This window comes from Sapajus apella, unplaced genomic scaffold, assembly GCF_009761245.1.
Source record: "Sapajus apella isolate SASKATOON/1434 unplaced genomic scaffold, GSC_monkey_1.0 scaffold13, whole genome shotgun sequence".
Lineage (NCBI taxonomy): Eukaryota > Metazoa > Chordata > Mammalia > Primates > Cebidae > Sapajus > Sapajus apella.
Genome location: NW_022436953.1, coordinates 20552302 through 20573682, shown reverse-complemented (window position 1 = coordinate 20573682; position 21381 = coordinate 20552302). Strand labels below are relative to the sequence as shown.

The following is a 21381-nucleotide window of genomic DNA, read 5'->3' as shown; positions in this document are numbered from 1 at the left end:
CAGTGTAGCCAGTGATATATTTGGATATTAGAGTATTTGGCAGAGTCCCTCATGAGATATTCTTGAAGAATGGGACTTAAGAAATGTGGACTGGAGAATAATACAATTAGACTGATTTGTAATTCAGCACAATAAACACTAACTGAATTTTGTCATCAGCTGATATGTAGTACTCTGCCTTTTTTTTTTTTTTTAATCAGTGGTTTGAATGAGGACAAATAGCATTGATGGTGGTGTTGTTAATTCACAGATGATGTTAATCTGGTATCCAGATTCCTCAAAATTGGATGGCAGGTTTATTTAGAAAACAAAATAATCTTGATGGGTTAGAACAGGGTATCTCATTAACAATGTAACTTTTTCTGAAAATCAAGATGGGGTCTCACTATGTTGCCCAGGTTGGTCTTGAACTTCTGGTCCTGCCACCTCAGCACTCCTGAGTAGCTGGGATTACAGGCATCCACCACCATGCCCAGCACATGATAACTCTTAATAAAGTATAAATGTGAACTTTTTTCCTTTGCCTCTTCCCAAAAAAGAAACTTTAAGAACACACCTGCTGAGTGTGGTGGCTCACTCCTGTAATCCTAGCACTTTGGGAAGCTGAGGTACACAGATCGCTTGAGCCCAGGAGTTTGAGACCAGCCTGGACAACAATGGTGAAACCCATCTCTACACCAAAAATATACAAAAATGTGCTGGGCATGGTGGTGTATGCCTGTAGTCCAGCTGCTTGGGAGGTTGAGGTGAGAGAATCACTTGAGCCTGGGTGGTGGAGGTTGCAGTGAGCCAAGATTGTGCCATTGCATTCCAGCCTGGGTGACAGAATGAGATCTTGTCTCAAAAAAAAAAAAAAAAAAAAAAGTTTGCAAAGCACATATAATGACATAGATCATTTGCATTATATTTGAAAAAAGCACGATTCAGAATTATATTCACAATTATAGTTGTATTCACTATGTGTCAGTTTTATTGAGACAAGTCTCAATTTTGTGTTAAATATATATCAGAAAATATATAATACTAAGAATAGTTCTAGGTTGTATAATTAGGAGTGGTTTTCTTTTGATTTTGCCTTTCTGTTTATTTCCCAATTTACTACAGTGAGCATGGAGCAAGGAGTAATAATAAAACACATTGAAGATGAAGTGTGTAATTTTTTTGATGATTTAAATGTGTAGCTAAGGATAGTTCATTTGTATTGTTACAATAAAGATTTTCTCATTCCTTTATTTGTCTTTAATAATAGTCACCATGATACAAAAGTCAGCATCAATCATGGTGCTCTCTGGACACAACAGTCTGTTACTGTTTTCTTCCTCTATTACTAGGAATCCATTGAATCTGTTTTTTTTTTTTTTTTTTTAATTTCCCTTCATCAAAGGTTGAATTAATAAAAGGGAATTTACAAAGTGTTGGACTTACACTTCGTCTTGTCCAGTCAACTGATGGGTATGCTGGGCACGTCATCATTGAAACTGTGGCACCAAACTCACCTGCTGCAATTGCAGATCTTCAGCGGGGAGATCGACTTATCGCCATTGGAGGTAATTATGCTAATATGCATTATACTTTACCTTTACAGATAAACTACAAAGTAGGTGTCAGGTTTTTCTTCCCTTCCTTTTTCCTTATTTCTATAATATGCACATGTTACTTTTATAATGGAAAGAGAGTAATAAGCTTTATTATAAATAAAAATTTGAAGGAGGCCTTCAAAATACATTTAAAATATATGTCCCATTTAGTTCTAATGCATAAATCTTTAACATACTTTATCTTTAGACCACTTTTATATAACCACTCTAATCCTTCCCTCCCCACCTTCTACTACTATATTTTTTCTTGAATGTGAAAGTAAGGGCAAATGAACAGTTAGGTTACTTTTCTTTACGACTACCACCATTGCTACTCTGAACCTAAAATTGGTAGTATTAGCACTACTGCCACCATCACTTAGGACTAGATAATGAGCAGATGAGGAACTAACATGAGGGGCAGATACAATACACATTTATTTATTTATTTTTTTAAACACCTTGGAACATAACAGAAAAGTTTTTGTATGTCTCTTTTCCTGTTGTTTTTTTTCCCTGTACATAAATATATGCCCTTCCCAATTTTTGTTTAGGAAACAGAACTTTCTAAACTATGCATTTTTATAATAGTCTTTATTTCTTTTAACATATTATAAATTTTGCCCATGTCAACAGATATTTTTCAAAACATTTTTCTGTAGCTTTGATTCATTTATATGAATATATAATTGTTTTTAAAATATTTGGAATTGGTGATGGTTGAAATAAGATTGGCAAAATGTTATATTTGAAGCTCAAAATATAATTCATTTTAGTTTCCTCAACTTTTGAATATGTTTGAAATATTCCAAAAGGAAAATCCAGACTTGAATGACGAGAGAGGTACAATGGCCATCTCCACATAACACTTGATGACTGGAGAATAGATGAAACAAGAGCAGATTTTGAGTCATAGAAAATGAATTTAGATTGAATTGAAGTTTTTGTCTACTGTAGATCATTAGATTGACTCATTTTTCATTTATGCATATTCATTTTTCATTATACATGTTTTGCAATAATTTACGTTTTCCCTTTTAAAATCTTAAACTAGGTGTGAAAATCACATCAACACTGCAAGTGTTGAAGCTTATCAAGCAGGCTGGTGACCGAGTCCTGGTGTACTATGAAAGGCCTGTTGGCCAGAGTAATCAAGGTGCAGTGCTGCAAGATAACTTTGGCCAGTTGGAAGAAAACTTTTTGTCAAGCTCATGCCAACCAGGTTATGAAGAGGAAGCTGCCGGGTTGACAGTAGATGCTGAAAGTAGAGAGCTGGATTCTGAATTTGAAGACTTGGCAAGCGATGTCAGAGCACAAAGTGAGTTCAAAGATGAGGCACAATCATTAAGTCATAGTCCCAAACGTACTCCAACAACACTTTCTATTAAACCCCTTGGAGCTATATCACCAGTTTTAAACCGTAAATTAGCTATAGGAAGTCACCCACTACCACCAAAAATTCAACCCAAAGATGGAAATAAACCTCCACCCCTAAAAACTTCTGAGATTACAGACCCAGCACAAGTGTCAAAACCCAACCAAGGATCCACTTTCAAACCACCTGTGCCACCACGACCACAAGTGAAAGTTCCTTTGCCTTCCGCTGATGCTCCAAATCAGGCAGAACCAGATGTTCTTGTTGAAAAGCCAGAGAAGGTACCGCCTCCTCCTCCTGTAGATAAATCTGCTGAAAAGCAAGCAAAAAATGTGGATCCCATAGATGATACAGCTGCATCTAAGCAGTTTTTAGCAAAGCAAGAAGTGGCCAAAGATGTCACTTCAGAAACTTCCTGCCCTACTAAGGATAGTTCGGACGACCGTCAAACATGGGAATCATCAGAAATTCTTTATCGTAATAAGCTGGGAAAATGGACAAGAACCAGAGCATCCTGTTTGTTTGACATAGAAGCCTGCCACAGGTACTTAAACATTGCATTGTGGTGCAGGGATCCTTTTAAGTTGGGAGGTCTCATCTGTTTGGGACATGTTAGTTTAAAACTTGAAGATGTGGCTTTAGGATGCCTAGCTACATCAAACATGGAATACCTTTCCAAATTCAGGCTGGAAGCCCCTTCACCTAAGGCTATAGTCACTAGAACGGCACTGCGCAATCTGAGTATGCAAAAGGGATTCAATGACAAATTTTGCTATGGTGACATTACTATTCACTTCAAATATTTGAAAGAAGGAGAATCAGACCACCATGTAGTTACTAACATAGAGAAAGAAAAAGAACCCCATTTAGCTGAAGAAGTTTCTGCTCTCACTAAAGAGGAACAATTTGTTGGACAGATGGGTTTAACAGAAAACAAACACAGTTTTCAGGATACTCAGTTCCAGAACCCAACGTGGTGTGACTACTGTAAGAAAAAAGTTTGGACTAAAGCAGCTTCCCAGTGTATGTTTTGTGCTTATGTTTGCCATAAAAAATGTCAAGAAAAGTGTCTAGCTGAGACCTCTGTTTGTGGAGCAACTGATAGGCGAATAGACAGGACCCTGAAAAACCTCAGGCTGGAAGGCCAGGAAACCCTCTTAGGCCTGCCTCCTCGTGTTGATGCCGAAGCTAGCAAGTCAGTCAATAAGACAACAGGTTTGACAAGGCATATTATCAATACTAGTTCTCGTTTATTAAATTTGCGTCAAGTCTCTAAAACTCGCCTTTCTGAACCAGGAACTGATCTTGTGGAACCTTCACCGAAACACACACCCAATACATCAGACAACGAAGGCAGTGACACAGAGGTCTGTGGTCCAAGCAGTCCTTCTAAACGGGGAAACAACACAGGAATAAAGTTAGTGAGAAAAGAGGGTGGTCTGGATGACAGTGTGTTCATTGCAGTTAAGGAAATTGGTCGTGATCTGTACAGGGGCTTGCCTACGGAGGAAAGGATCCAGAAACTAGAGTTCATGTTGGATAAGCTACAAAATGAAATTGATCAGGAGTTGGAACACAATAATTCCCTTCTTAGAGAAGAAAAAGAGACAACTGATACAAGGAAAAAATCACTTCTTTCTGCTGCCTTAGCTAAATCAGGTGAAAGGCTACAAGCTCTAACCCTTCTTATGATCCACTACAGAGCAGGCATTGAAGATATAGAAACTTTAGAAAGTCTGTCTTTAGATCAGCACTCCAAAAAAATAAGCAAGTACACAGATGATACAGAAGAAGACCTTGATAATGAAATAAGCCAACTAATAGACTCTCAGCCATTCAGCAGCATATCAGATGACTTATTTGGCCCATCCGAGTCTGTGTAACAGACAGGTCTATTTAAACTTTCAAATGAATGGGGTAAAGTTGCATCTAAAGTACCACAGATACAACCATGTTTAAATCCTCTTATGCACTTTGGCCTGCTTCTCCAGTTACTTGCTTGTGTAAGAACAAAAAGGAAAAGGTTGTTTTCTGGTAAAAACATGACCAGCTTACTAAATGGTTGTTTTGGATTGCATTTATAGCTATGCTTTTTGGGTTTATACTGGGAATTTATTTTTACTAATTTATTTTTAACTTTTCTAATTATGTAATTATGTAAGCTAACTTTTCATGTTTATGTATGTATGGTGTCCCCTTGTGTTATTTTCCTTCCTCTTGGTTTTTGAATTAGTGTTAAATAGCATACCTACTGTCTAGATTCTTGAAATATTTTCATTTCCATCATGGTTATAACAAATTTGCTGCATGCCCAAATTGGCAATAGCAATCATTGAGGGAACAGGTTTTGAAGCTTTCTTTTGTGTTATGAAGTTTATCATCTCTACTTGCTTGAGATTTTTGTTATTTTGAGGGTTTGGGGCTACTTTTTGTTTTGTTTTTGCCAAATGTATCATGAAAGCAGATGCTGCAGCTTTAGTCTGTTGTGCTGATTAAGTAAAAAGAAATTTTTTTTTACATATATTGCTTGCTTTCGATACTTCTATGAAATTTTTTTCTAAAGCTTTTGTGCAGCTGAAGTATGGTAAAAAATATGGTGATTAATTTGAAGAGCTTACATTGAAAGACAATGTAATAGGAAGTAAATGTAGAATGAGTTAGTCAAGAATTTTGTAGAGAGGATAGCAAGACTTACTGAAAAACAGTAATGTAGCATTTTGAAATACAGTCTTTTAAAATATTGATGCTTTCCTTTTAAATAGAAATTTTAAATTTATGATTAAAAGTTTAAACATTTATGATTATTTTTCATCAGTTCTCCCATAGGAAATAAAGCATGTGAAAGGGTAAAGTTTTGGGGGACTCTTTAAAATTACTGTGTTGATAACTAGTTTTGGCTGGTTTTGTTTTAGAAACATTTTCATGTAGGAGTATTCTGTGAAGGAGAGGAATCCTGCAAAATGTATTTATTGCTCTATCTGGCATCTTACAGGCATAAAGGAATGGTAATCATTTTGAATACTTCTGTAGTTCAGACTATCTTCATTAAGAAAAGAAAGACAAAAATAGACAGTATACATACATAGGAATTGGGACCAGTTCTCTGAAAATGAAGGTCTACTTACACTGGATCCGTTTTACAGATCCCAGTAACCCTGACTGAGGGAAAACGAGTAAGCTTGACTGCTCTTGGGGTACCTTAATAGTTTCAGTATGTTGTATACCTATAAAATAGACAAGTATATGTTTTTCCCTTGTGTCGGTAACTGCTATGATGATTGCTATATAGTGAAACTGACATGAATTTAAAACTAGATGGAGCAGCTTTTATTGTTAGCAGGGAAAAGCATAGTAATATTAGGTATTGTGGCCCAGGTCTGGTGTCCAGGACTCCATAAAAGAGTTTAAGTTCAAGCCCTTCCATTAATGAACTGTGCAAGCATAGGCAGTTACAAATGGACTCTATCCTACAGTTTACCCATCTCTAAAATGGGAATATTAATACTTTACCTGTTTCACAGGATTATTGTGAGGAAAGTAGCATAACTGCAAAAGTGCTTTGGACAGTAAAAAGCTATACAAGTAAAAGGCATTATTTATATGAGTGAGAAAGACATTTTTGAGGGAAGAAAAGTTATTCCACTTTAAAAATCAATAGCCAACTCTCATACCTTTTGTTACTTTATTAAGTAAAAATTTCAGGCATTAAACACCTTTCTTAGCCACGTTTATAACAAAAACATATTCCAGCATACTTATTATTTAGGTGTGATCTCTTATTTTAAAAGAATGCTGCTATAGAATACTTTACATACCAAATTCCCTGAAAGCTAAAATAGTTTCATAACTTACACTTGAAGCAATCTGCTCAGTGTATAACCACATTTTATAAAAATAACTTACCATTGATAATCTGGAAGGTGGAGTACTTGTAAGTAGCTGGTGTTTATTGATTAAACCATGGAAGCTTTAATGATACTCAAGCATGTTGCTGAAACTGATGCATTTGAAAGAGCTGTTGAAATAATGCAAAACTGGTTTCATAAGAATCTACTCATGTTTTAAAAGTATGTAACTCCGCAGACCACATTTATAGAAAGCTCAGTAATGCTGCTAATGACATTTGTAAACTATACCTATAATGTAGTGCAATATTTTTATATTTCACTGGGAGAGGCAGTAGAGACATCATAGTTGTACTTTAGTGCAAGCAGGGGAACACTCTGAATAGCCTAGAGTATAGTAAGGTAAAAAGCTTCAATGAAAAAAAGCTGTATATTACATTACTGATGTAATCTTGCTGCCATGCTATGTATCAATAGCTAAAAAATAATAAAGATAAGACTACCACAGAAAACAAGAATATCCTCATTTGATGACATCTAAAAAAAAGGTGATTGCTGCATCTCTATGGAATTATCTTCTGGTATAATTTGGCCATGCAGAAAAGCATAACAAAGTCCACTTTTGCTAAACAAAATTGCTATTTTGCAGACTGCCCCAAAAGATTTTTTTTAACTATTGTTTCCTTATGGATTATTAAGTTTATGGATTTTCTTTGGCTATGTATTAGTAATTAGACATTAAAATAGGTTTTCTACATTGGTATTAGCTGAAGGAATGGGTTAGACAAACTGACCGACATTATACCATTATTAGCATCATAATAGGCTACATTTCTTCATATTAAGCCTTATATTCAACATCAGAACTACTTGAAATATGTAGCTATTTTGTGATGCTGGGAGGAGAAAATACAACCTAAAAATTTTGAAGGGGTACTGTCATATTCTAAATGTATAGCTGAATTTTTTGAAAGCATTTGGAAATATTTGGCTTTTATAATAATAGATAATAAAATCGTAAGTCCCCTAAAAGTGAATAAATTTTAAATACATACTTTAAAAAATATTGTCCTAATTTCTAAATTGAGGTAACAGCTTTTCTTATGGGGGGGAGGGGGGAAGAAAGGAGAGGTTTCCCCTAATTCCTTTTGGGCCATAGATCCCCTTTTAAGATCTGATTAAAGATATGGACTTTCACCCCAGGAAGATACCCATGTGTGCACACCATTCAAAATGTATCTGATTTCAAAGGTTTTATGGAACTCCCAGGGATTATGTCAATTGGCTGGATATTACAGCTATTTTCATCAGATACAGTTATTTATTGACAACCATCAGGACAATGTCGTTTATAGATGCAAGGATAACTTGTTTTTTTCCCCACACTGAATGTGGCTAGTTACAGATCTCAATTTAAAATAAATTTTGAAAAGTCAGAGTACGGTCAAGCTAACCTGAAGTTGCTTTTATCTGATACCTACAAGCACAGTAGAATAGTATTTAATTAGATATCCACAGTCAAAATACCTTTATCTTTTATTCCAACAACATTTGGTTTATAAAGGAATACTAATAGGCACAGTACATGGTTCAGAAGATTTATTAAGTAAACTTGCTAAAACATGGACAGATGCACTTAGCAGTCAAACAGTTGAATATTCATTGCTACCTCATTAAGGTTTTTATATCTGTATTACCAGGTACAAACATAAAAACCACCTCTGTTCAAAAAATAAATGTTCAGAGAGCTGTAGTTTGTTTTGGTACGTACATTTTAAAAAACACCTCTTTTCAGTCTTGCTAACCAAGTGTATTAGTCATATAAAAGAACTTATAATTGTTTTCCCCAAGTACAACATATCTTTTGCTCCCAAAACAGTTCTGAAGGTTTTATTTATATTTTATCTTACCCCAAGGGATCAATAGCAGGTATACCTTTGCCAGGCATTCTTACAGAAAGACACAGAGCCTTAAAGGTGAAAATAAAATCGTAATGAAGTATACAGTATTGGGGTCAGGGAGAACCAAAAACTCTCAAAGAGAACCAATTTGTAGCACGTTCTTTTTTAAGGCTCTAGCCCTGTAGAAGTAAAAAACTAGTCTGCCTTTTTAGCCATATGAGAGTTCCTCCAGAGCCATCTTCCAAAGTAGCAGACTTGGCCAAGTTGCCCATTGCCAAATAAGTGAGTTGGAAGCTTGTTTGCTTCAAACACAATGAAACAAAGGAAATGTTAGCTACTTTACTAGAGAATAAGAAAGCCACAAGATTGAGGAGTCTTTGTTCTAAAGTTCTTTGCTCCTTAATGTCCAAGTTAACACAAACACAATCTTAACAAAACTAATTTTTGTTTATGATTACAGAACTGCAAGATTAGCAAGTATTAGAGACATTTCACACTACACCCAGTCATATCTCATACAAAACAACATAAATTGACTATGTTCACTAACAGTATTTGCTGTTATACTGAAAAGGCACATCAATGTTGTCATGCTTAGAAAAACTACACTGCACACTAGATAATATAGTTAACACATTTTTAGGTGTTTCATTTTTCTTTTCTGCCTGATCATATTATGTTTACTTCTTTTCTTAATACATGATTAAAGACATAATTTCATTCCTAATCTTCATTTAAAATTTGTCTTAACATTGATGTGAATAATTTTCACGAGTCTAAAAAATGTTTCAGACAACTTAAAATAAATAGATCCCTAGAAAACACTTGGATGATCTGCAAACAGATCAAAGAAATAGTCAGATATTCAAGTCAGAGCAGCTGTTACTAGCCTGTTGTTTCTTTTTCTAAAACTTGAAGTAGATGGCGATGAACCTTACCATGTTTAAACAACCTTGTCAGTATAAGGTACGTATACCCTCAGTTTTCTTTCATATAGTCAAGTATGCCTCTTTCCCAGCTTTTAGTTCATAACAATATGTTTGGTTGCTTTGCTCTGCTTTCAGAACGTTTACTATTTTTCCCTTATTGGCTTTAATGTTTGCTGCCAACCACATAACATGTAGACATAATTTATAACTCTCTCTTTCTAGGTAGGTGATTACATAGAAAACTAACGCCAGCTAAGATTTATGGTTCCAAAAGATAACTGACACAAGTTCTTGTCCTCTACACCTGAGAAAACTAGCTCTTTAACTCATAAATGTATTGATAGTAACTACAAGTTAAATAACACTCATTCATTGTCACTATATAACATGCTGTCTTACTTGATTCTGTTTTTCACACTTCATTCTAGTTTCTCTTTGTTGAAAGAGTCTCAGAGATAATATGTGCTTTAATTTTAAACACTCATTTCCAATATTCAGAAAAAAAAAAGATTTTTTGCCCAAGTGTTTGTTAATGTAAGTTAAAAAAATTATATTTGGTTTGGATTCAAATATTTATAGATTTACACAATACCTATTTCATCAAAATATATTGTATGGTATTTAATAAAATCAAATACATAAAATAAAGTTTCGACACTATTTATACAAACCCCTAGAAAAGCTTCTTTTTCTTTATAAGGCTGTTGGCAATCGATCATCACCATGGAAAAGAAATAATAACCTTTGGTTTTACTCTTTCACCAGAAATGGATGGTTTGACTAAGACAGTTCTGGATGAGTCGTGTCACTGGAAACACTGTTTTATACAATTAAATACTTGGATGACTTTTGAGGATCTCAGTCACTTTCAGATTCTTCATCATCACCTATTGGATATGACTGGATATTATTCTGAGTGTACATCTTTGTTTTAATAGGGCAGTTGTGATCCATGAGAATAGCCTAAAAGAGAACAAAGTGCAAATATATCAACTTCTTGTTTCATAAAGATAAGATGGTTTTAACCTACTATTTTTAAGGATTATTAGTTTGAAAGCTATGTACTATTACTTACTATTTGGAGCAATCACCAGGCGCCTGGCCTAAAAGACCTGTAGTTCTACACTCTAAAATTTCTAGGCAATTGGAAACAGCAGAAGTGGTCTCTGCAGTATTTTCATTATACCTGTCAGGGGCCATAAGTCAACTCTGCGAACTTATACTCTATGAAGCAAGGGAGAGGCAGGCTAGGTTTGTTATACTTAGAATCTTGGAATTGTATGGCAATCCTGGAGGTCACCCAGTCCAACACCTGTTTACAGACATCATTATGACAACACGCCTTGAAAGGATGTGCTCACTCCCTAATGAGAGAAACTCTCATATGTGAGAAATGTACCTAATTCTAGACTACAACCCACTTCCATTGTTTGCATTCATGAATCTGGTTCTGGTATCTTCTTTTCTTTTTTGAAACAAGCTTTTGTCACCTAGGCTGGAGTGCACCAACCTCTGCCTTCTGGGTTCAAGCAATCCTCCCACCTCAGCCTCCCAAGTAGCTGAGATTACAGGTGTGTACCACCACGCCCAGCTAATTTTCTTGTATCTCTAGTAGAGACGGAGTTTCACCACGTTGGCCAGGCTGGTCTCAAACTCCTGACCTCATGTGATCCGCCCTCCTCAGCTTCCCAAAGTGCTGGGACTACAGACATGAGCCACTGCACCTAGACAGTTCTGATATCTTCACAGGCTACCTTTACAATCTTTTGTTGTTTTTTTGAGACACAGTCTGACTCACGCCATAGTACAATCTCAGCTCACTGCTGCTTCCCGGGCTCAAGCCATCTTCCCACCACAGCCTCCCAAGGAGCTGGTACTACAGGCATGTGCCACCAAGCCTGGCTAAGTTTTTTTTATTTATTTATTTATTTATTTTTGTAGAGATAAGATCTCACTATATTGCCCAGGCTGCCTGAACTCCTAGGCTCAAGTGATCTTCCTGCCTCAACCTCCCAAAGTGGTGGGATTACAGGTACAAGTGACCATGCCTAGCCCCCAGTCTTTTAAGACATTGTCATGGCCTGTAGATTTTTTCTTAGGCAAAACATGCTAGAGCTTTTACTTTTTCACACATGTGATTTCCAGACTACCTCTCCTCAAATCCTGGCTGTCCTCTAGCTTAAATACATGATTTTTAAAAAAAATCTGATGAGCATGAAACTCTTGTGTCCTCCTTTATTGTTACTGAAAATGTAAAAACTTTGACAAAAACATGCTGCTCTTCTTTCAAACCAGATTCTCAAATAAGTATTTGCTTATATTTGATAACACAGCTGACATTATCATGCCAAGACCATCCTAAGCATTTTAGAGGCAGCTTTCTTTTTCTGGATGGCTCTGATAGTTGTTCCATAAAGCCCTTCCAGCAACAGCTGTTTTTTGTTTTCTGAATAACCTTTTGTGGGAAGTGAGAAAACAGGTCCAGAGCAGTTAAGGCATTTGACCAAGGGATGTACAGCTAGAATGGAGCAGACAGGAGCCACTTGCAGCACTCCATGGTAGTTGGATGAGCACAGAGGACGGCAAGTTATAAAATGAGTTATCAGGTATGTCTTGAGTTTTTCTCCATGTGAACTACTCCCCTAATATTTTTTTGCAGTTTGCAAATCTAAATAGATTAAAATATATCTGATGTTGGCCTATTGCAGCCCATCTTGTCTGTTAGCTGTTACCCCCAGCTCTTGTCCCCAGATTTGATAAGACACCACTCAGTGCTTAACCCATTTATCATTTCCCAAGACATTCTCCAATGATCTGCGTAACATGTGAAGATAAGGACTTCCTGACCCTCTATGTTAGGCTGCCAGCTCAACCTGTCAGCTTCTAACTTAACTGTTTGTTTTTATGCTGCTTGCCAAGTGATTCAATAAAGAGCTCAATTTTTAAAATAAAATAATGGCAGCACTAGACTGTATATCAGGTCCACTCTCCCCATGTGACACAAAGGTTTGACCCCCCCTAATAACTGGATGCCTCAGCTCCCCAGATTAATGATCCTCTAGGAAATGTAGGGATGGAGAGATGGAGCTGGTTAAGAAATGAAAGTCCAGGACCCTGTCCTCACATGACAGTGATGTCAACAAACTGAGAAACACTGCCCTAGTTACATGGCATTATCTAAGACTGCAGCACTGTCATCTGGCTGACAGCAGCTGACGGGACACCTATTGGGTGTGGCATATCAGTGCCCTTAAGGCCCTATCACAGCATCTTAGTTACCTCCCTGCATGAGCAAGGACAGGGACTCCAGGGTCCCAGGTGGAGAGCTCACTTCTGGTTCAGTGCCCAGGGAAAGCCATCCTGTAGAGGCAGGAGTTGAGGTAAACCCTGAAAGATGGGAAAGATTGGACAGCAAGGGAGGTGGCAATGAGTAAAACATGAGTTATTTATTATGCAGGACACTAAGTAAGCCAGCCTGGCCACCACAGAGATCTACCGAGGAAGCACAGTGAGATATCAGTTGGGATGCCCAACCAGAACACAGGGTATGGGGGCTTGATCCTTGCATGGTCCCCAGGCAGCCAGGTCACCTCATAAAGAATGGCCATCACTATCTTATTCCTAGTTGCCTTCCATCTCTTGGCTCATCCACATTAGACCTGAATTGTGTGAATATATCATGTTAAGAACCCCAGAACCTAGGACTGGGCACATGATATGAACATAACAAAAAACTGCACTGCAGGAAAAGCAGTTCAGTCAGATTGATTATTTGGCATTATGTAGACTTAACTGATCAGCATTTGCCAATCCACCCAAATGATATTTGTTAACAGCCTGTTTCAGGTAAAATTTTCCTCCTTGAAATGTTCTGTGGCCTTTAAAACCTAGCTCACTGGCTTCCAAACCTCTAGAAAGATTTATTGCGCAATAATTGTACTTAAAAAAAAGTTATACATGATTAAGCCAGATGGCATGTAATGTTTCAAAAGCACCATGAAGAAAGAGGCATAAACAGCATCAAGAGGGTCAGTCAGGTGCATGGGGGGCAAGTCGGACAGCCGCAGTACAGGCAGGTAAATTAAACCTGCTCTCCACACACTGCTGGGGGGAGGAAGATGTATTCAACTCTCAACCAAAGAGAAAATCAATGGGAGGGGATTGGCATTTGAATTCAGAGCAAAGCCCACTTATTAAGAGGTGAGCCCTGGCCCCTCCAAATGCCCCTTTCATGAGTCAATATCTCCTAAGTGGCAAAAAACAAGCAAACCAAAAAAACATGGTGGACCAAAGTAAAAGTAAAAGTAATACAAATATGAAGCTGGGGTAGTGAACCCATAAAAGCATTAAAAGGTAAGAGGTCCAGTCTTGGATTTTGGTAGGTACCAGGCCTTCTGACTAGGAAAGTTTTATTCTCTTCAACGTAACTAGAAAAACAATGATGGTTTTGCATCCACTATTTAAATACTTGCAAAGGGACAAATTTCTATAAACAACTTATAATATGCAGAATGTATTCTATCTCAGCAGCCTCCGGCCACCCCATCTTTGCCCCATCAATGGCATCCAGAAAACAGAGCTGTTGCCGCAAGGGCTTTACGGAACAAATATCAGAGCCATTCAGAAAAAGGAAGCTGCAATCCTCAAACCACCTAGTTTCTTGTCTGGGCAACAATTAGAAACTTCAAGAGTAAAATTAACAAGTGTGCCCTGTCTTTAAAAATAATTATTTAACCCGGGAAAAAAAAATTCACAACACAGCTATTCTCAACTGGGAATTTTGAGAGTGAAGCACTACCATGTCTTACAACAATTTTCCTCAAATGGTAATGTTGATATTTCCTATATGAGCAGAGGGACCTGAATAACAGGTTTTTTCCTCCACCTATACTGATAAAACTGATTATAAAAAATGGAAATCCAATAAACCAAATGGAAGATAACACATGCTCACAAACTAGTTCATGATTCTATGACTTGTGATACATGAAAATAGCATTAGATCCTACAATATAAAACAGCTTAAGTCCAAACACCTTGTTATCAGGATGCTGTCTGATGGAAGAATTATTTGCTAATAGTTATATGCCTTCTGGCTCTCACATCCCCAAGCATTTGGCAACTGCTCATCCTGAACGCCAGCACTTGTCTGCTCTGGGGTTTCTCAAGTGCACGGTCATCGATTCTTCCTCTTCCCTCACACACTGCAGTACTGCCTGCATGCCGCCTTATCATTAGGTGCTGTCGGCCGCCACCGCTGGCTTCCTGCTCTGCTTGCACAATGAGTAGGCAGCAGCTGCTGGTTGCCACTCTCAAATGTCACCATTAGGCCCCTCAAATGGCATCCGACATGATGCCTTCAATTATGGGCATCATTGATGGGCACTGAGATGCATACTTTCTCAAGTGTTTAATGATTTATCTTGCTAGGTGCTTATTAAGGGTGGTAACATCTCACAGTGAAAGTGGCTTTCTGGAAACCTATAATTCTTACTGTTTTGCCTTTCAAGATCACCTCTTTCACTTCCTTCAGCATTAAAAAAAAAAAAATGAACTAAAGTGTTCGTTTAAATTGGAAAAAGGGAGGGGTACTGAGGCCTGCCTTCTGCTAGTCCTTCTGCAGAACACAGTGGTAGTTGTCTGGGCAAACACATTCCCTGGTCATCCTCTGACCTCATTCATTTCCCAAAGGCCGCAGATAAGCCATCAGGCTGCTGTTTGCAAACGGACACCACAACGGCCACTAATGTTTGCCGGCTTGGCAAGGGGATCCCATTCGGCAGTTCTGGGGTCTGTATAGCAAAAGGAAACTCACATCACAGAGGGGAAAAAAAGAGAGAAAATTCAGGTATTGCTGGACTGACAGGGGAAGATAGACAAGTAGGAAAGAGTGGGATGATATTGGAAGTAAGAACACATTTTTTGAGCCATAGGGCCAATCACTCTTTGGAATTCTTTCATTTAATCCTCACAACAGCCCTAGGAGGTAGATGTTATCATTTTTCCATGCAACAGAGGAGGAAACCAAGACTCATAAGCCTCTACATGGTGGGGCCGGTTTGGCTCCCATGCCCATGCTAGCCCTTAATTCACATGCTAGCCCTTAACTATCTCCCAGGAGTCTTCAGTCTCCTGGGCTACAGGAGCATTTGTAGCTGATTTTTTACATGCACACAGACGCAAGCACACATATATACGTTTTTTGGTCAAACACATTGAGCATAACCTTCATTCAGCCTTAATCAAACTGTTGTTGTGGCAACAGAATGGCAGTTTTCAGTTGTGCTGATAATTCTCTGACTCCATTCGGGCAAGGTATTGTGCTAGGGTCAGCCAAGCAAAGACACATCTGGAATTTACACACCCAAGCTGAAAAGCAGGTGTCTCCTAAGAGAAGTCTGAGAAAGTGCTGTGGTTTTCAGAGCTAGGGAAGCATCTAAGCATCTAAGGACAAGGGGATGGCTTCTGTCTGAGTTATTTCCACAGCACCTTCCACACCTTTTCCATGAGTCAGATGGGTCTGCATTACTCAAAAGTATCTAGGTTAAATCCTATTGAAAATAAAGAGCACAAGGCCAGGGCCCAGTGCTTAATATATTTCAAAATATATGGAATGAATTAATGAATGTAAAAAACACCTGAGACAAACATAGGCTGCATATAATCTTATTTTAAAGTTTGTCTTTAAATCTCCTTTTGGGGAAAGCCATCAAAGGGCAGTTCAGGAAATACCAAAGCATTAAGACGCACTCCATTCCACCGTCAGAAAGAGCTTCTGATGTACTTCCAAGAGAACATTACAAACATACCTCACTTCTATTCACAAACACAAAAATGCCATGTCCCCTTGTTCATCTCATTCATCCTTAATCCAAGACACTCTCCTTTCACCTGGACAAATAACTATCAGCATTTGCTATTTTAAAAACTGGCAACACCAGAAAAGAAAGGTGATCAGAAACACTGAGCTTCTCCTTGCTGGGTAAGGTAGATACCTTAGAAAGGCTAAAAGGAGTCATGCATTTCAAAATTCAAATTTTGAATCAATTAATTTGAGCTTGTTCAAAAGAGGGACAAGCTATATCTTGCCTGTGGCTATAAGTTTGGTCATAAAGTGATGAATTAAATAGTTCTATGTGTTCACATATACCCCAAAGTACACATACAATGATTTTTCCATAAAAATCCTAAAATCATCTCTAAAATTCTACATACAGTAAGGACAAGACAGCAACCATTACTGGATGCTGTAAGGGTTAGGAGAAAAGCAGCACCACAAATGGCTAACCTTGGGTGTGAGTACAGAGGCAGAAAGATTGTATCCAACGTTTTCAAAACCATAGAAAATCAAATTGAATGACTACAGGTTTATAGTAGTCTCTTGGTTGCTCTCTTGGTTGACAAAAGAGCAACACCGATGCTAATCTATGTACAAAGATAATTTCATTCTCCCAGTTTATAAACATAAGCTTGAAAGAAATAACTCTAACGGTAATAAAAATATATATATAAAAGAAGTAACTGCTCTATGTGGTACAAACCAAAAAGAACTCTTACCATTTATGTTTGGAGGCTTTAGAATGAAACCATGAGGAAGCTAACAGAAAAGCCATGCTAAAATGATCAAGAAAGGGTAAGAAAAATTTTCTTACCATTTTTTCTTCTTTGGCAGGTGGACTTCGAAGAAAAAAGCAGAGAGGAGCAAAAAGAATATCAATTATTCCGATAATTGTCATGAGCCATGGAAATCCAATTGCCTTTGCAATAGCACCACCAGCAGAAGGGCCTTTCAGGAAATAGAGAATTAGATAAAGCTTTTTCCAAATGTCTTATAGACTGAAAGATGCAAAGATTTAAATAATTTTAGTAGACATTATCTGTTGTTCACTGAGGTAAAAGGTTGTTATGAAAAGCCAGTGTCCTTACCTATAGCGTACCCCATACAAAATGCCACATCTGCAATAGCGTACACACTCCCATAGACAGACACATGCCGCAGGTCTACGAGGTAGCCCATGATGGGCATCATTGATGAATCCACCATTCCTGAGGACAGTTAGGGAACACAGTGTATAGAAACGGATGTAAACCCAAAATGGGCCGAATATCAGGGACTGTGTCCTAAACTCACAACCCTGCCAGCTCTTCCCCTTCTGTCATCACCGCCTGCAAGACTTGGGGTGATAATAATGTTTGAGTAGAAAGAACGAAGGAAGCCTTTTCTGACCCCCAGAGGAGGTCAGGTTCCCCTCGTATACAGAGGTTCTCTCACAGCATCAGTCTCAATTGTCATTCATTTTTCAATTCTTTGCTAAATGCCCAACTCTCCATTGGTTTTGTTTACCCGTGTCCCCAGCATCTTGCACATATTAGGAAGCAGCTGGCACCATTTCAGTGAAAGAAATTTCCCTCATCTGCCTGCCACTAACATACATGGAGGGGAGGGTGCCAAACATCTGAGTCCCTGCCGATGTGTACACAGACACTGGCTTACGGCAGCCAGTCATGAGCATCCCCATTTTATAGATGAGGAAACCAATATTCAGAGAGGCGAGGCTTGACCACACTCACTGAGCCGGGGAATCCGAGTCAGGAACTCTGAACACACACCCTCTTTACACTACCTGCTCCCCACTACTCAAGAGACGAGATTCTAGTGCTGGTTGTGATTGTTGCTGGAGTGTGTTTATGTATATGTGTGTATGTATGTGTGTGCATGTATATGTATGTGCCTGTATGTGTATATATCTGTGTATGTATGTTTGCATATGTATGTGTCTATGTGTCTGTGTGTCTGTGTATGTATATTTGTGTATGTGTATGTATATGTATGTGTGTAGGTGTGTGTATATGTATGTTTGTGTACATGTGTAGGTGTATGTGTATCTGTATGTATGTGTATGTATACTTGTGTATGTGTGTTTATGTGGGGGTGTATGTGTGTATTATGTGTATGAGTGTGTGTGCATGCATATGCACATGCGTGTGTGTATGTGGCATGTGTGTGTGTGTTTTAGCTAACTCAGTTTCAGTTTCCTGAGCAGGGTCAGATGATCTCTCAGACTCTTGGAGTTCTGGGGCCTTCTGGTCCCCCCTAGTATTCTCCACCTTGGAAACGCCCATAGTCTAAGTGTGTGACCCAGGTGTGGCCGGCAGGAGGCGGGTCAGGCATGCAAGTGTGCTAAGTGGCTAGGGACGAGTGAACCAGACAACAGCAAATCAGGAAAGCACCGTCAGGACTCAGGCGGGGGGGAGGGCAGACATTCAGTCACCTGCAACTCTGCCAGGCCTGTAGAATGGCAAGGGAGCTGCCAGGGGACTGGGCACCCTCCCCAAAAAGATGTCCAGACAGTGAGGACAAGGGGAGTCAAGGCAGAGGACGGGCAAAGGCCACCTGAGGAGGACTTGGAGTACAGCACTGGGTTCTACCCCCAGCCTTGGCGGCCTTCTACCATCTGTCCTCAACAAAAGCTGTGCTGTGTCGCTGTACCACTCAAAGATTACATTCCTGCCTCTACAAGGGGTGGGTTGAGCACTTACTTTTATCACAATAAATTGGTATATTATAAATAAGAGACAAAGGTATTCCATTCATTCAAAATAGTGACAAGATTTTTCCTAACGTATCATTATTCTTAACATTATAAAAACCCATCTCCTTGCCTATGAAAATTCCTGTAGCATAGGTGGTCAATGCCTCAGTCTGCTTTGTCTGTACTAAAACATCTTAAAAATATATATGTGAAGCCTTTGCCCCCAGCCTCAGGAGAAGATGTGCTCACAGGGAGGAGTCCACACATATGTGCTCTGAGCAAGGGATTCCCTTGTTTGCCCGGCCCAGCTGTGGAACATCAGCTTGCTTCTGTAAATACCAGCTTTTAAAAAATACTGGTTTTCAGGAAGTGAATGACTAGTGTGTAGAAGTGGGTGTCTTTACATGGAGAATTGGACAGGCTGTACTTAGCTAAGCTGCCTGCAAGCCACCTTCCAAGATTCTAGAAAATCAGGTTGAAGAACTACAGTCTACCAGAGGAAGAAGAAACCTTCCTAGGGCAAAAGGGGTTTAAAATGTAACCACAAAGTTTGTGTGACTTACCAATTGCAAAACCAACTCCAAAGTTCGGAGCTATGAGTCCATAAATGTTTTTTGCAAATGGAATCTGTAAGAGAAAATAATATTATGCTAAAATAACAAGAGATTCAGCTTTAAATCATCTCAGAAAGTCTTGAACTTGTGCTTTCTCTGGGCACGTTATGCCTGTTCCCTTCTGAAGAAAACAGGAGGAAGAAGGGTGGGGTTTGTGAAGAACCAGAGCCCCCAAATCTTTAAAAGTCGAAGCTTGAAACAAGTTTTATGACCACCATGAAAAACTCGTCACCAGCTTATATGAAAGATCAGCCTAGTCCACACTCAAGTTTTGATAATAACAAGTAGGCTTCATGAGGGATGGATATTGGTCATTGGTAGAAGATATTTTATTCTAGAAAAACATCTTGCTATTGTTTCAGGTTGGTTGTCCGGAAGTGTTTAAGACACCATCAAGCTCAAGATGATGGAGGAGAAAGTTAAACATAAACTATGTAATAAAACATTTTAAATAATTTCTGACATAAAATGAAAATACACCCCTTGGAAAGTCTTGTCCAGACATTTATAAGGTGATAAAAAAATTAGAATAAAATGAAAGCTGTAATAAAATATCAACAAAGTCCAATGTTGATTCTTGGTGATTCCTGCCCCAAGCCAAAGTTTTATTCCCAGATTGTTTTCACCTGTCGAATGACATCTTTTACTCACACATAAAATGCTGACTCCAACAATTATCATTCCTAGAAGAGCACAAAGCCACCTACAAAATAAAAAGCACCACCAAGAAATGATCATTAGCTTTTTTCCTAGTCCAAATTTTCAGTGGAAATCAAAACAATTACTTGTAACAGCAAAGGCAGAAACAACTGAGAATTTTTTGAAAGAACTACATTATTGTAACAGAATGAGTGTTGTTTTCATATAATCTTACCTCCCCATTTTGTGTGCAAGTATCCCAAAAATATTGGTTCCAATGAGATAAGAGATACTAGCTGGCAAGAAAGCAACGCCTGTAAATGTATGAAAAGGGGACCTTATCAGTGCTGATATCAGTCACATGTTAGAAAAAGTAATAACTGTAGACACTGCAATGTTGATTAGAGCAGATTAAATGAAGCCCCAGGGCCCGTGCCCTGACAGCTAATATCCGGCGCCTGCTGGGTCTGCTCTGAACCCACGTGGCTTATCGTCCACGCAAAGCTGCTGAGACACTCCAGAAATGAAAGTCCTTTCTCTATCAACTGCTTCATCTGGCCTCCATCTCTGGCTGGTGGTGGGCTTCACACGTGGGCCGATACGAACAGGTCCTGCCTGGGAGCTCAGCAGCTGCAACCTTACGTGTGATTTCATCCCACAGAAGTAAGACACAGTCATTGAAAGAATTAGGGAACCATGAGATAAGCAAAAAGAAAAAAGTTAAAATTACCCCAAACTCCATCTATTACTCAGATAATCACCACAGTTATTTTCCCTTGTAAGTTTATTTACATATATAAATATATTTATGTTTTGATTTTCAAAAAAACAAAGGGATTATACTCTACCTACTGTTCAAGAGCCTGCTTGTTTCAGTTAGCTTTATGAACGTCTTTCTATGTCAGAAACACGAATGTCTACCTGGTCATCTTTTTGTGGCCACGTCAGATATGACTGGCATTTTCACA

The 21381-nt window shown here is 38.4% G+C and overlaps 2 protein-coding genes across 2 annotated transcripts in view; one reads left to right on the top strand and one right to left on the bottom strand.

Annotated features, from left to right (window-relative positions):
- PDZD8 (PDZ domain containing 8) overlaps positions 1 to 8233 on the top strand; it is a 107042-nt gene extending 98809 nt beyond the window's left edge. Inside the window, exons 4-5 of the mRNA XM_032281775.1 lie at positions 1385 to 1547; positions 2632 to 8233. Of these exons, the coding sequence (XP_032137666.1) occupies positions 1385 to 1547; positions 2632 to 4835 (2367 nt within the window). The 3' untranslated portion in view covers positions 4836 to 8233. The remainder of the gene's footprint in view (positions 1 to 1384; positions 1548 to 2631) is intronic.
- A 148-nt stretch (positions 8234 to 8381) lies between these two features.
- SLC18A2 (solute carrier family 18 member A2) overlaps positions 8382 to 21381 on the bottom strand; it is a 39233-nt gene continuing 26233 nt past the window's right edge. Inside the window, exons 11-16 of the mRNA XM_032281776.1 lie at positions 20649 to 20727; positions 20426 to 20477; positions 19724 to 19787; positions 17554 to 17673; positions 17280 to 17413; positions 8382 to 10590 (exon numbers count right to left, since the gene is read on the bottom strand). Of these exons, the coding sequence (XP_032137667.1) occupies positions 10486 to 10590; positions 17280 to 17413; positions 17554 to 17673; positions 19724 to 19787; positions 20426 to 20477; positions 20649 to 20727 (554 nt within the window). The 3' untranslated portion in view covers positions 8382 to 10485. The remainder of the gene's footprint in view (positions 10591 to 17279; positions 17414 to 17553; positions 17674 to 19723; positions 19788 to 20425; positions 20478 to 20648; positions 20728 to 21381) is intronic.